Source organism: Barbatula barbatula, assembly GCF_947034865.1.
Source record: "Barbatula barbatula genome assembly, chromosome: 16".
Lineage (NCBI taxonomy): Eukaryota > Metazoa > Chordata > Actinopteri > Cypriniformes > Nemacheilidae > Barbatula > Barbatula barbatula.
Window position 1 is genome coordinate 6381283 of NC_136779.1, and position 16391 is coordinate 6397673.

The 16391-nt window shown below is 37.8% G+C and overlaps 2 protein-coding genes across 2 annotated transcripts; both read right to left on the reverse strand.

Moving 5' to 3' along the window:
• Positions 1-769: 769 nt before the first annotated feature.
• On the reverse strand, positions 770-11173 carry cpn1 (carboxypeptidase N, polypeptide 1). The gene is made up of 9 exons (XM_079476584.1): positions 9912-11173; positions 7316-7512; positions 6528-6683; positions 3660-3836; positions 3121-3232; positions 2743-2882; positions 2271-2370; positions 2066-2184; positions 770-1944 (listed from the first exon to the last, which is right to left on the reverse strand). The coding sequence occupies exons 1-9, from the start codon at positions 10144-10146 to the stop codon at positions 1828-1830; spliced, it is 1353 nt and encodes a 450-aa protein (XP_079332710.1). The 5' UTR covers positions 10147-11173; the 3' UTR covers positions 770-1827.
• On the reverse strand, positions 11032-16388 carry LOC306905736 (uncharacterized protein). The gene is made up of 7 exons (XM_079476585.1): positions 16291-16388; positions 14657-14711; positions 13229-13435; positions 13120-13146; positions 12963-12995; positions 12825-12857; positions 11032-12747 (listed from the first exon to the last, which is right to left on the reverse strand). Exons 1-7 carry the CDS (start codon positions 16372-16374, stop codon positions 12677-12679), a joined length of 510 nt encoding a protein of 169 aa, XP_079332711.1. The 5' UTR covers positions 16375-16388; the 3' UTR covers positions 11032-12676.
• Positions 16389-16391: the final 3 nt, after the last annotated feature.

A 16391-nucleotide genomic window follows, 5' to 3' on the forward strand; every position in this document is an offset into this window, starting at 1 on the left:
AGCACATTGTTATTTTATTTGTGTGTGACTGACCATAGATACACAGGAAGAACAATTTCGGCACTGTTTGCTTTAGATTACAACCTGCACAGAGTACATGTTTTTAGTATTGCAGCCATGACATTACACAACAATTTTCTGTGAAATTTAAATCATAAAATGATTTTGAACTGTGGGTTTTATGTGACCAAAATCACAAAATCTAATTCTGAGATAACAAGCATCAAAGTTTGATTTCATCTATGATTTCAATATTTGTCATGGCATTACTCAGTTAATATTAAAGGTATATTAAGGGTATAATTTTGCAGAATGTTCTTGGCATTGGCAAGGATGGTTTTATGTAGAAAACAGCAAATCACAAATAAATGTCTTTAGCTGGGCTTTCACAGACTGGGTCAGATTTTGTTGTTACTGAAATAGGAGAGAGTGTTATAGGAAAAGGAGAGGTTTAGCAGTACTACACTGACTCCTAGTGTTCCTGTCTTCAATTAGTCCACCTTCTGTTTTTGAACGGTCGAGAATTTCGCAGTCTCAGATTGCATAAAATATACTGATCGAAAATGATTTTCAATTGGCACATTTTTATATAAAGTGCTTAAGTAATTTAGTCATATTACAAAAAACTGTCCTCGATAGGGCAGCAGATGGCTGTATATCTATGTAAAATCATAGTGTACACTGTTGCATTTAATGCACAGAACTTCACCCAGACTGCCTCTGATTTTTAAATTTAGGTTTGGGGTATTCATCCACATAGTGTTTTGTTAAAAACACATATCCATTTAATGAAACAATTGAACCGTTATAAATGTAAAATGTGTGATATTTTGTCACCTTGGAATTTTAAGTTTCTATATGAATATTGTTTTACAAAAACAATTTATTCACATTTTCTTATTCTGTGACAGCTTATGTACATTATGCAATGTATTTTTCTTAACGTTGTGCACATTTTGGGCACACAAGAGTAAAATAGAATGCTAAAAATATTTTAAGCTCAATATCTCTAAACTTCTTAGAATGCAGGTGAAGGTTAAAGCACTGATAATGATATAAGATGATATGTGACTCTGGACCCCAAAACCAGTAAAAAAGTTAAATTTTTCATCTTGAAGGTGAAAAAAGCTTTTGATTGATATATGAGTTGTTAGGATAGGACATTATTTGTTTGAAATACAGCTATTTGAAAATCTGGAGTCTGAAGGTGAAAAAAAATAAAAATAGTAAGAAAATCACATTTTAAATTGTCCATCAGAGGTGCTGTAGCCATGTGCCATTGCTATGAAGAAACAGGTTTGTTTTAACACTATATTGGCTTACTGCTGTAATGACGTTGTGGAGAACAGATGAACTTGAAAGCAAAATTTTTACTTTCAACAATAATTGGCCGAAGAATGTATTAAACACCAGTCTTGGTTTATTGTTAAATGATAACATTTTTTGTATTATTATCCACATATGAGATAATTATCCTTTAACTGACCTCATATCATATTTAGATATAGTTTACAGTATCCAATAAAGTCCATCTAAAGGTTACCATTAGTGTGGCTAATTTCTCATAAAATGAGAAATATTTTTGTTCACTTATTTTTACTTGTTCTTATAATCCAAACCCTCTGAGACATACACACAGATTTAAGCTCTAAAAGAACATGAGAGCAAAACTTGTATTTCTGAAAAAAACACCCTTATGCATCTATGCAAACAACTATACGGTTCGTCACAGTGAGAGTCCATGTTTCCTTTTCATTTTCTACTCATCTTCAGTTTAAAAAAACAGAGACAGAGTTTTGTCTTCCTTGACAGAAACGCTCTTGCTCTTTATCTTGGCCCAAGGTTGGTGGGAGGAACTTTAGCTGTCGAATGGCCTTTCTTGTTGGGATGAGCTTTTGTATTCAAGTTTGACACTTTGGGCTGCAGTTTCAAATAGAAATGTAGCTGTAAAGAACAAACGTAATAAAAATAAGTTAGACATCCATCCATTTTTGTGAACTGTCAATGACAAAAAGCACTGTAAGAAATTCACGTTTAGGTGTTTACGAGCACATTTGTTGTCTACCTGTACAGCTTCAGCAGGCCCCACTGTCACTGTGCTGGTGTAGGGTTGGTACCCTGGTGCAGACGCGGTAACCGTGTAGGTCCCAGGCAACAGTAGCCGGAAATAGTCTCCATCCAGCCCTAAAACAGCATCAGACATCACAAAGCAAATTAAATGAAACATCACACTTGTGTAAAGTTAACCATTACTGTAACACTGCACTTACCGCTGGTCATGGCATGGTTTATGCCTGCCACAGAAATCTCGGCATTGCTGATCGGGTTGTTGTTTTCATCATACACCATCCCTTTAATCCCATGGTGCACCTGGAGGACAAGAGAGGGTCACAAGGTATGTAAATTCAAACAGTATCTGTTTTAAGTTAGCTTCCAGTTACAGTCCGGCATCACACTTAGAAAGGTAAAATGATTCCATTCATTACTTTAAATGCACTAGCAATTGGGGTTGTGTTACTTGAAGGCACAACAGGACCCTTGAAGGTTCATATCAGTTTCACATTTGAAGTACCAGGGGACAGGGTCATTACCAGCTGGTGCCACAGTGAAGCTATTTGTCTTGCTTACCTGCATACATCAGAATACAGGGATCTCTTTTACCTGTAGCAGTTTGAATATAAAGGTATCTCCATTTTCAATAGGTTTAATAATAGGAGCAACATCTCAGATGTGGAAGCTGACCTGCTCCATGTAGGACACCAGAGCCTCCCTGTTGGCAAGCCATTCGTTGGCGAGGGCCGTCGCTGGAGGGAACTTATCACAGCTTAGCTCCAGGGTGATCTCAAAACAGTTAGTGTGGAGGTAGTTGAAGTCCTGCATACCTTCAGAAACAGAGAAATAACACTTCGTTAAATGACAGAAACTACAGCACAGCGTGTGGGCACAGGAACTAGTATAACGCACAATAAGCCACAGAGGAACAGTTTCTTCTCTACTTAAGAATCAAAGGGGTTATGAGTCTACACATCTCCGCTAAATCAAAAGGCTTTCGCATAAGAAAAAACCGCAAGCCTTCTTGAAGTAATTGAACAAAGACTGTGGTATGTAAAATAGACCCACCCTTCGACAAAGAGTACCAGCTGGCTCCGTTTGTAATCCCTTCATCAAAGTAATCCCCACAGTTCCAACCCTTATGCATCCAGCTGTGGGCATAGGAGTATGTCTTTGCCAGCTGCAAGAACACATATCTGTAAACAACTTCATTAAAGGTGAAGCGTGTGATTTTGAGGGACTTCTTTTGGTTGGACAAACAGATTATCCCCGTTTTACCTACATCATTGATTGGTCGTTCACAAAGAATCTGTCATCATTTACTCACCCTCTTGACATTTCAAACCTCCGCAGAACACAAAAGAAGACCTTTTGAAGAAAGTTCGATTACCAACATTCTTCAAAATATCTTCTTTTGTGTTCTGAGAAAGAAAGAAAGAAAGTCATACAGGTTTGAAATGACCAGAGGGTGAGTAAATGATGATAGAATTTTCCTTGGGTGCACCCAAAATATATCAACCGTGTACTGTAGCTGGAATAGGATGAATTCAACTCCAGTAGGGTGAATTATTAAACAGAATACACTTTCAAATTCAAATACAACATACCTTTCTGAATATTTTGTCATCAGGCGTTGCTGATTGTGTCGTCCTGCCTCTTATCCGGGGCTCTCGGGACTTATCGAATGGATAGTTGGCAACAACAGCTCCACCGTGGAGGTTAGCTGAGAGAACAAAGTTATAATTGTCCATCCATTTGATCACAGCTAAAGTTTCCGGCTCAACCTGTAACAACCAGTAGCGCAGGAGATGAAAACATCAAGCAAAAAACACTTTTTAGCCGTTAGTGTTGTAATCTTGTTACACTAGCAACCTTTAGAAGACGCTATTTAATAATAGACAAAAGTCACAATTTATTTATTCTCATGTCACTCCGAAACTGTATGACATTATTCCGCTGAACACAAAATGAAGATATTTTGAAGAATGTTGGGAACCAAACGTCATTCGACCCCATTGACTTCCATTGTAAACTAACAAAACTGAGACATTTCTCAAAATATCTTCTTTTGTGTTTCACAGAATAAAGAGTTATATACAGGTTTTGACTGACATGAGGATGAATAAATTATGATGGTTTGTGGAGTATGGTGACTGGTTGATTCGCAAATATGCATCTTGGACAGCTCCACGCTCGAACTGGGTTTTCTTCCTGCCTTTCTGGAATATTCTTTCAGCTCTGTTATCTGGGAGATCTGACATGTGGCAATGCGTCCCATAAGAGGTGAAGGCATGCGTCTCTGTCTGGAGCTGTTGCTTCTGGTGAGATCAGTCTGGCAAGACCTTTGAGATTGCTGCTGAGATATTGATCTCATCCAAGCTCTCAGTATTTATTATGCATGGATCTGTTTACATAAACATCTATGTGTCCCTTTGGCCGCAGCTGTCATCATCGAGTCGGGTTTCATGCTGTGAGCTCACGCAGATGTTTTTTCCCCTGCTTGGTTTTGAAGATGTTGTGGTCAGAATCAGGAGCCGTGTTAGATGTGTGACTGGCAGCTCTTGACTCAAAGACAAATGAAGGGAGTGTGTCATTTTCTTCTACCTGCCTGCCAGAGGACACACTTTTTTCCAAAGCTGGATTTCTTGATTTAGTCAGAGGAAAGTATTTAGAGTTGTTTCTGATTCAGTGATTCGCATTAGTGAAGTCCAAATGAGACCACATTGAAAATGGAAATAAACAGTTACATAAAGATTTAAAAAAATATTTAAGGTTTTGTGGTGTTTAGTCACACAAATCTAAGCATTAAATCTGAAATTAACCATTTTTCTCCATTGTGCCAATTTAGCTTTTTACTTATATTCTTAAACCACATTTTGCAATGAAAATTGCATTCAATAAAAAAAGTCTAAAATAAATAGTAATCTCAGATTTTTTCAAATATCTGAAAATCAGGTTCGTGATGAGAAATTTCACTGATCTACCACCCGGCCCTGAAAATAGCTAGATGTAATTCTTATATATAACATTATATTACACAGAAAGTTCTGAAATACGACTTCATAATGAAGATGAACTACAGTACAGTCTGAAAAGTCTATTTACGCAGGCAATGGCTTTTTTCGTGAGAGGAGGACCTTTTGGCAGTTGATAGAGAGCAGAGCAATCCGGCGAGCGCTGGGTGAGTTACAGACAGACTAATGGAGAGCATAAGTGTTCTTTCCAACTATTAAACAAAAAACCCATTTATTCGCAAGGCAGGAACTCATGACAGCGATTTATGTAAGACTGCAATAAGAGATTGAAAAGCAATAAAGCACCAATCAACCTATTGCCTATGAAAACATGTACACGGTTATTAAACACGCACAGAGTGTTTCTGTAGCTTGGCTGGTGGAATATGAGGCTCGCAACACACTGGCAGCCCACACAAAACTCTACAGATTTCCTCTGAATTGGAAAACTTTAATTTTTTTTACATTTTGTTTATACACATGATCTTATTTTGTCTTATGCGCTTTAAGCTTACACTGTAAATATACAAAAATTATATGCAACCCCTTACCCAAAAATAAATGCAAGTGTACTTTTAGTATACTTATACTTCTAAATCACACACATTGCACAATTAAATGTTGACAGAAATGCAATATAACATACAAAACCTACATAACTATGTCTTCAGAGGTGTATAAAGACCTTTCTTAATGAAGTGTTATGTTTTTATAGCTTAGAATGACCTATTTCTATCTACATACACCTCGGGTCCCCTTACATGGAATTCACCATGTTGTTTCTACAGTAGCCCTAAATGGACAAACTACTCCACAGAGTGCATTTCGTGAATATGTTCTAAATCGGAAGCGAAGCGAGAACGTGTAGACATCTTAGTTCTGTGTCAGCCAACGTAGTGCTCTGAATAGGAGGGGTGAGAGACTAAATTTCACAAACTGGAGTAAATTATACATTTACTGTTAAATACACAAGTATGCACTTACGTTTACTTGACTTGTTGATTGATATTTGGTCTATACTTGTACTCAATCTTTGAGTCAAGTTTAAGTAGTTTAATTAAGTTTTCTAAGTATACTTGGCATTGTAGTTGTGTTTCCTCGGAGAGTATACTTCAAAGAGTCATTTCATAAATAAAGTGTATTAGCTAGTAAACTATCAGTATACCTTTAAGTTAATTTGTAGTTGCAGCACAAATGAAAAACAGTTTAAGTTGTGTACTGAAAGTTTACTACTGTTACACTTAAAAGTAGACTAGTGGGATAATTTGATCCAAATAAGTATTGAAATGGTACACTTAGGAGTATACTACTAGTACATTAAGGCCCGGTTTCACAGACAAGGCTAAAGACTAGTCCCAGACTAAAATTAATGTGTGACCTGTCTTAACTAAATATTAAGTGTTATTTATGAGGGTCTTTCTCACATCTTATCTCTGTAAGTCGACACGGATGGATGCCTACCTGTAGTTCCCAGTTGTCTGGCAGTGGCAGGTGGTGGTTTTGGCCGTTGTGCCTCTCATAGTAGTACATCAGAGCGTTCAGGTCGGGGAAATTGCGGTTCAAGTCTATATCCTTTGCATTTCCACGTCCCACTAAGTAGCCGTTGAACTCTGGACCCTGGGAATGGGATAAGAAGCAGGAATACAGTGCGTTTATCATGTCCTGTCCTTTGAGTAACCTTCGGGCTGGGATGTCACCAAAGTTCTCAGTGTTCAAAATTAGGTGGCAACTGCTTTGTCTGGTTTGTTGTGCTTGTTTGTGTTAAACTCTATCTGAAGCTGAGGTGGTTTCCTCTGTTGGTGGTTGACTGCAGTAGTCGAATAAAGAGTCTGTATGGCCAAATGAGTAGTAAAAAGTGCCTTCTGAAAACCATCCATGATGGTTTGGTGCTGGTCTGGCTCATGGTTGTGAAAAATGATGTGCACTAAATAGTTTAGAAATAGAGACATCAGCATTACGTGTTATGGTCTGGCATCCAAGGACAAAAAGTGATAATGTCACCGCGTGTGTGTGTACATGCGCTATTTTATAGTCAGAGGACGTGTGCTATTTCTTACAAGCTTGTCTGGTGTAATTAATCTCTAAAGAAAGCCACAAATGCCCTTGTGACATGACATATTCTACCATAACAACCTGGGAACCACGAGAGACCTCCCACACCACCATTGCTACACATACAGCGCTTACATGATAGACTCGATTATTTCTTAAGGAGCTACAATGTAAATTAGCTAATGAGGGATGGATACCTGTCTGGCCGCCACTTCATATCCATCCGGGTTCATGGAAGGAAGGATATGGATCCGTGTGTCGTGAATCAGCCGTGTGATCCGCTCATTTCCTGACCGGTATTCCTCGCACAGGAACTTGGATAAGTAGATGAGCAGCTCCCTGCCAAGTACCTCATTCCCATGCATGTTCCCAACGTACTTGAACTCTGGCTCCACTGAAAAACACAAGTCAGGTGACCACCAGTCAGGAAGCCGGGAGGTCAAAGGGGCACATCCGTGAATCGCATGCTGGCAAACAAGAAGAGCAGCCTCGCCTAATGCAGATGCATGCAATGCAGGTAGAGCATCTGCAACAACCGTTATTTTGGCTCAATATCTCAACAAAATCTCCCTACGTAATGTATATAACATTTTGTGAAATATGTGACCTGGACCACAAAACCAGTCATAAGTCGCACTGGGATATTTGTAGCAATAGCCAACAATACATTTACATTTAGTAATTTAGCAGACGATTTTATCCAAAGCGACTTTCAAAGAGTTCAGGGAGCAATAAGCGATATGTCATACAGGAGCAATAATACAATAGGTGTATTTGTTGTTGTGAGTGGATGCAAAAATTGCCAGAAACACGGCTACAAACTTCGCTCGCTGGCGTTGATGCCCGTTGCTTTAAGACTTACCCACTCAAGTTTGTTATCTATATAAAGCTTATCATTTCAGATTTCGGGTTTGTCTACTCTCCACAAACTCACCACCTCATAAAGTAGTTACACAGTTCGAGTTGCCTCATGGCAAAGGCATTTTATGAATTTAATACAATTGAAATATAGCACACGATTTATACTTGACATTCCTGGCCCACGATAATCTAGCTGGACGTTTTGGCCTTAACATATTTATCGCAACGAAGACGTTGCTACAAAACATTCTTAGCAATGCAGAGCCATTAACTCAAAGATTCTTATAGGAACCATTTCTTTCTTGCTTTTTATGATCTAAAGAACCATTAGACAAAAGTTCAAATGTTCAATATCCTTTATGAGACCATTCAGACAAACATTGTTCTTTTAAAGCTACTCAAAGCTTTTTCTTTAATGACAGCATTAATTCAAATATTGAATATGGTTTAAAGGTCCAGTTCATGAAATGTAGCGGCAATTAGTGGTGAAGTTGTGAATTGCGATAAACAGCTCACTCCACCCCTCCCTTTTGAAGTGCTACCGAGGCTGACACAGAACTAAATGTCATCACATTTTGGGGTCAAATCCATCTATATTTTTGACTGTTTACCAGCAGGCTGCTGTCGTCTGGTTTCCGAGTTAATAGCCTGCCATTTACTCTCAATAATCTACTCTAAAAATTCCAGTCCCAGCAGATGTTTGTTTTATTCAGATGCAGGAGTGATGACAAGATCGCAAATCTAATTACCCTCTACAAACAGGCAGACTCATTCCAGTCTTCCCATTAATCATCATATAATTGAACGAATGGTGGTGATTGAGCTCAGAGATTGACCAAACAAGAATTAACACATGAAACACTCGCACAAAAGGTCAGAAAGCCTGTGCCCACTTCTCTGTACCGGTTCCTGTGTTTGTACTCCGTGTGGAACATGAATACATCCTGGAATTCTCTCAGAGAAGACTTTGGAAGCATATTGCATAGAGAAGCATATCTCATCTACTCAGCTATTATAAGCTTGGCATATTTCTTATTTTAACTTCTTTGTTGACGGATTGTAGTTTGTTGTTTCGGGCTAAATGTGTTTTGAATTTTAGTGGTCTTTAAGAAAATTGTTTCAAGAGACGTAATGGCTTCATATTTAATTGTAGGATCAACTTTGAATCGGGTGTTTTTCCTTAGATTTGTAGATTTAATATATTAGACACAAATATGTTATATATATCAGAGATCTGTGAAATTAATAAGGAGACTGAAGAGCGTTGAGTTTTGGAGAAATTTGATGAGAAATGTTTGAGTTCACATTAAAATATGACTTTTGACTGCAGATATTGGAGATGTCTGGGGAAATAAGAACGAACCAGCGACCTTTCTGAGATGATATTGCCATGTATTTTTTTTCTCAGAAGAAACATTTGAGAAACAGGAGAACCCTTGCAAGCCAAATATCTCACTTTGAGATAATTAAGAAATCAAATTTGAGATTTTTTCTTACAGGAATGTCTATGTGAAAGATCAATGATAAGAGTGATTTTCTCCATGCCTCCATTTACCACATCCCTGACATGTAAACCCCCATTAAACCCCCATAACTCTCTGCCTACAGTAAATCCAATTTACCGTATATGAGCGTGTGGGGAGCTGCGTGATAAATCACATCGGCGGTCGATATTGGCCGGCCAGACAAACCTGTGAATTACCTGCCAAAGCTCCATTTCAACACTTCGACCGCCAGTGGTGTTCTCAGAAAAGTGATGTACACGCTTTCACAGGAACACCAGCCCACATCATTACCTCACACTATCCATTCTGGCAGCCACAGTGAAACGTTTTTTTGACTTTGCTGGAACGTACAGCTGCGTGGGTGAGGAATTTGATGCCTTGGTACAATACTTACGACAAAAAAAAGAACAGTGCATAAAAGACTTACATGCTTCATGGACGCCTGGATTATCACTGAACTCCAACACATAAAGGTGTCGATCCTCCACACTCTGGCCGATGCTGTAGACACGGGTGATGTAGGGACACTCGCTGTGGACCGCAAAAAGGGCTCTCACCATCTCCTCATATCCGTGGTGTTGGAAGTCAGACGCCCGGGTCAGCAAAGCCTGGAGCCCCAACAGGAGCGCCCCAGTCCAGATCAAAGAGCAGCCTGACAGCATGGTCCCGTACTGCTCCACAAACAGAGCACCACTTCTCTCTTCTCTCGCTTTCTCTGCTCTTTGATCGCCTCCTCCCTCTGGATGTTCTCTCCCTCCCGCTCAGGAGAGAACGAAAAGGGACGGCCCCTTTTCTTTCTTTTACACCCCTGCCATTTGTCTGTGTTGTGTTTACTCAATTGGCATTGTTGAATAAGTGAGAGCTGGTGGATTGACCCCGCATATGACACCTCAAGGGCAATTTGTCTCTCCGTGCTAAATCACCCCCACACAGAATTTTGTATTCCCGTGGTTTGTCTCTGTGCAACTGGCTAGCTTTTAACAATATGATCATCGGGGTCAAATAACAGATGGGGAAAAAAGCTGAAATATAGAAAGTAGTGTGTTTGTCCTGGGAATCGAACCCACAGCCTTTGCACTGTTAATGCTACAGAAATATATTTACTCAGCCCCCTCTCACTCCAACACTAGCTCATTCATTAACTCTGAGTAAACATACTCAAGCCTCGAGAGGTTAGTGCATTCTGGGAAAACAAGACCACAGGGACCAAAAGTGTAGAATGAACACTGTGGTTGCTCCAGAACCGGCCCCCAGAGTACCTCCCCCATCACCTTTGCTGCTATAAACCACAGGAGGTGCTGTCAGTCAGACTCATTGTGACCCTGTCAGTTAAGATGGCTGTTGCTTTTTGTCTGAATGCATCTCCATTTTCAAAACCTCCAGCAATGACATGTTTTCTCAGAAGACCACGTGTTAATGTCAGCACTGAGATCACAGAGAACCCTGACTGTTGATGTATTCTGTTTATGTGCCATATGCATTGCCTGAGAGTTTGTTGATTAAAAATTATGTCTTTGTGGAATAGTTAAAGCATGGAAACTTTCCTTAAAATAATCAATTAAGACTTTTATGCAAATAGGCATAATGACAAAGAGACACATTTCCTTAAAACTATAAAAACAACAGAAACCAATTATTATGTGAATGAATACTTTCAGTAAGAGCTTATAATTACATTGCATTTTGTACTATAAATTGCACAAAAAGCAGTTTCAGATAAACAATGACATTTAAAACTGCTCAGTCACAGCTAATATTACAACAACAACATATCTTGGTTGTAACAAACAGAATCCATTGTTACTCACATTATGATCCAAATCAAAGCAACCTGCTCTAGATTTTAAGACGATATTTCTCTACAACATATATAACACTGGCCTAGTTGTTTTTGGATAGTTACAGAATAAATACAATTTTAGCTTCGGTGGGCCACTAGTGCAAAACACAATGAAATTCAAAAAGCAAATATAAGTTCACAACGCAATCAAGCTACCACACAACGGAGTAAAGCCACAGCACAACAGAAATGCTCTGTGCAAAAATTAAAAAATTAAAAGTGCAAAAATTAAAGTGCAAAAATTAAAAAAGCTACATAATGCCAGGTAGGAGGTGCGCCTTTTGCTGGTTGTTGTTTTAGTGGTTTTGGAAGCCTGTTTTGTTTGTGTAAAGCATTTAAAAGGAAAGTGTGCTCTACTGTGGGAAACCTGAATGTCAATGGCAAACAATCTCACATAAATAAATTAGAGACTTGTTACACAGCGCTTTTGAATGCTTGATTTTGATTGGCAAGTTATGACATTCTAATGTATGTTATGGCCCTTTCATGCTGCTGCTGTCTCTCAAAGTGAAATTGTGTTGTCTCTGGGCGGTCGTTCAAGGTCTCCAACCTGCCTGAAATTTATGTTTATTTTAAATGTGCAGTAAATTTTTACGGTAATGACTAATATTAATGACGCTCATGTTAGGCACAGTTTACTGTGACATTTTGCACGTATCGTGAATTTTAACTTGCAAATCAACCCACTTTCTATTCTTTATTTAAATCTCTGTATTTGTCTTCATTTTTAGATCATATAACTTCAGGAATTTCATTATTAAAACTATTTTGTCCGTGTTTTGAGCTCAGTAAAATGTTGACAGGTTAAATCCAGCGTGGATGCTGCTCACAAAAAATAATAATTTATACCATAGCCACCTGCGACTGGAACAGACAGACAGGAAAAATGAGAGAAATGCTGCCAAAAATACAAATGAATAAGCTATCATTGGATTTTTACTATAAAGATGTTTGTAAATGACAAACACGTCTGTTTTCAAGGAAAATACACGTTTTGTGATTTATAAATGCAGAAAAACCTACAGCAGCAGATGCAATTAGAACAAAGCGTTTCCATCATGAAAAAGGATAGCCATCTTAAGGTAAATATAAATTGTCAATCGAAAATAAAAGCCTTTGTTTACGCTGTGTGTGTGTTTGTGAGTTTGAAAATCCGAAGTGCAAATTGTGCCCCTATAAACGTAAAACAATAATAAGAACTTTGGTGCCCCAAGTGGTCGGGAGCATTTCGGTTGTGTTGTGGCATTATTCCGTTGTGTTTTGAACTTATATATGATTTTAAAATGTCTGTGTTTTTGCACCAGTGGGCCACCATACTTTGCAGGAGGGAAAACTAGTATCATTAGTATTAGCTAGCCTATAGTGCCATCCAGTGGGGGGTGAAAAGGATTACATAAATAAATAAAAGCTATCCAGAAAATGCCTGCAAAAAAACATAAATATACATAAATACACGTACACACATAGGCTTTATAATACAATATGGTGTTGCACACTTACTCATGAACAATGCAGATGCAGAATTTCCTATTTCTGCCAAAAAAGCCACAAAACATCTGGTGACTTGAGGATAAAATCATATTTTCATATAAAATATAAATGCACACATAAATATGAAAATACTTAAAATTAATTTACCATCTGTTTCATACTCTCCTTCGCAATGGATCGCTGAAACGAGCAATTTACTATTAATAATTCCTCCATTCAAAAATATCTTCACTATCTACAATAAAGTGCACCAAAACTTAGTTAGCATGAAATAATTTACCGTAATGATTAATTTTAGACTTACATTTTTGGTCGTGGGCACACGTTTTGCCTATAATACAGATATTCAGACATAAATATAATAATTTAGACGGAATAGATTTTATAGGTTGAAACAATGACACATGTCCTACCGTTAAGGATCTCCTCATCATTCCTGCATGTCAGGTCAATGTTTGAACGCCATTTAATACACAAAAGGCCATCTTTGTTTAAAGTGTTACATGTAGAAGTTACTTTATTAGATCCACATTCTGGCATCTGATCCCCCATCGGTTTGAAGCATGCAAATTGCTCTGTCTCTTTCATTTTCATTTTCATCACAAAGTAGGTGCATGTTCCTTCAAAAAAGAACATAAATGTGAAATAAATAAGGTAACATGAGGAAGACCCTCCCCAACAACGTCCGTTATGGCAAACTGTAACACATTTGTATATGGGTTTAGCATGTAGAGGATTATTATGCATCCATCACACTATCATGGGATTCAAATAGATATAATTTAGGTAATTATTAACCCTTTTAGTGTTCACTAAAGATGCAATGATATCACTTGGGCACCTCTATTGTTTACAAATGTTATCTTACATATGAGAAACAGGAATAGTGATGTTTCACTTATCAGGCAATATTTCAGTGGCAACAACATAAACAAACATTATGTGGCAACAAAAAAAAAACTACAAAAGACTACAAGTATTGTACGCTAACAGGAAATCACCTAAAGGTCCAAAATAACAGGGGAATACCAACTGAGATCGTGACAAGATAACAATTCCTTTAATATCAGTGAGAGTTTTTGGGCCTGTCCTTTGTTTTTTGATGAACATTACAAACATCTTTATTATGCTGCTGCCCCTTTAAGAGCTAGCATGTTTTATTTCCCCGCTTGTAAAAGTAGTCAGTTTCGAGAACAAGGATTCTTGTTAATATAGGAATTTTGTGTTTCAGAGTAAGGCGGCGAAAGAGAACTCAAGTTTAGTATTTTGTGCTTTGACTCCCTGCCTTTGCGCGTGCATATTTCAAACAAGGCTTTTAGTGTAAATTCTTCATGAAAGCTCCATTGATACACGTTTGCCTTTTATCAGTAGCGACTCACAAATAAATAGGATTTAACGTGATGTATAACCTATGTTAAAATGTTGAATGTTTTGCAGTATTGGTAGAGAGCTTTATACAATAATATTGTTCTTAAAGTTTAAACACATGTTTCCTGCATTTCGACACGTACCAGACACTTATTTTCTGAAAAACACTTAAAATGACTAAAGATAGATTAACTGGAGAGGTAGTTTTATCTAGAGCAAAATATTCATGTAGTCTAACACAAAATAAATCAGTAAACTTAATTTGACCAATTTAAATGGGTTAAAGTTGGATTTACTTAATTTGTTAAATAATAAAATTACTCAAACAAAATAATTAAAATCTTTACAACTAAAAAATATACTAAGTAGATTTTATGTAAACAAATTATTAAAATATACTTAAGGCACATAATGTTGTTTTTCAGTGTAAGCAAGAATCTAAACATATGCAAGGCCCAGAGTAAAATATTTACCGTTTACGGTATTGCTTGGCAATCCACTGCAAAACTGAAAGAGGTGAAGACATATCTGTGAACAGACAAACAATACAGTATAAACTTGCCTCATGTTTCGCCATTTTGTAAAGGATTTTAACTGTTATTCTTTCCTCACTCAGCAATGGTGGGAAGCATACCACAGACAATCTGCTTGTTGCGCATGATTCAGATGGCGGATGTGATTCACCCAATGAAACAATGAATTCTCTGCACATTTTACTTGAAGGTACTCTTTGCAATTGTAATTTAGTTCACGTTTCACTTCCCTCAAGATCAGCAAGTGTAATGGTCTTACTGCTCGTGTTCTCTAACACAAGCAATGAGCCGGAAATTCCAATTCCACATGCACATTCAACATTTAGTCATTCAGCAGACGCTTTTATCCAAAGCGACTTACAAAGAGTTCGGGGAGCAATAAGCGATAAGTCACAAAAGAGCAAAAGGTGCTAATGCAAAGTTAACAGTTTCATCAAAAGCCAGACTTCTGTAAAGCAATGTGGGATTACAGGGACTTTCTCAAAGAAAGAATACACAAAAGATGGTTCCTTACAGTAATAAATATTCATTAATGTACTGTGTATACATATATATATACATTTCATTTGATCATATTTATCATATGGGGCTTTTAGCCCTTTTGGACCCAAATTTGCATGAATCTACCTGGTGAAAGTCATACTGTACCTTGATGATGCACATCCTCTTGGTATACAGAAACCCGTGACAAAGAAAAACAGGGTAATCGTTTTTCCTCTAAATAGAATACGAACCAGGAAAAATTTTTGCAGTTTACGGCAGCACACACATTGTTTGCTAAGTAGCAAAACTTCTTGGTGACAGTAGCTACTTCAGAGGGTGTTGGACTTTTCATTCAGTCCTTAATTATAGTTTTACTCGATCGAGATGTTCATCAAATTCAACACAGAAATTTAGTATGTTCAATAGCAGAATTCGAATTAACAGGTTTCTGCTTACCTTTTTTTATTAGCCGGCTTTTGTGTTGAACCTGAATCCGTCTCGAGGTTTCCCTTGACCCACAGGGTCCGCCAAAATGTACTGCCGAAATTCTCTTCTCCACAAATCACGTCGGGAATCACCAATTGTTGGACTTTTCATTCAGTCCATAATTATAGTTTTACTCGATCGAGATGTTCATCAAATTTTTGAACATGCAGGACTGAATGAAAAGTCCAACAAGGGGCATGTCAGGGCATGTCACAGTTAATTTGCTGCAGACATGCATCAACACAACACAAAAACAATCATATCTACACTATACGAGAACCATTCCACAACCAACACCCAAAACATGTGCTTTCCGAGACTTTGCAGTTTGTTTTACCTAGTTCTTAGATTTTCTTTCATAAAACAAGATTAAATATCTTCGGTCACTTTTCTCTTCACTCAGTCTTGGTAAGTACATGTATCGTATGTTTTTTTAGATAAAATAATTGAATACGTTTTAATTCAGCGATTGCCTTGTTGACTGCCTTTATCTCAACATGTCTCAACTCCTGAGCCACAATACTTTCTTTATATTGTCAAAATCACACTTCAACCTTCTGTGTGCTACTAAAGTAATAAGGAAACACGCATGCAACATCGCTTACCACGGAGATCATCACTCCTTTGTCCATGATGAGAAGAATGAATGAACATTGCATCACAGTCCCTAATACACGAGCTGATACCATCAAACCCCACCCATGTG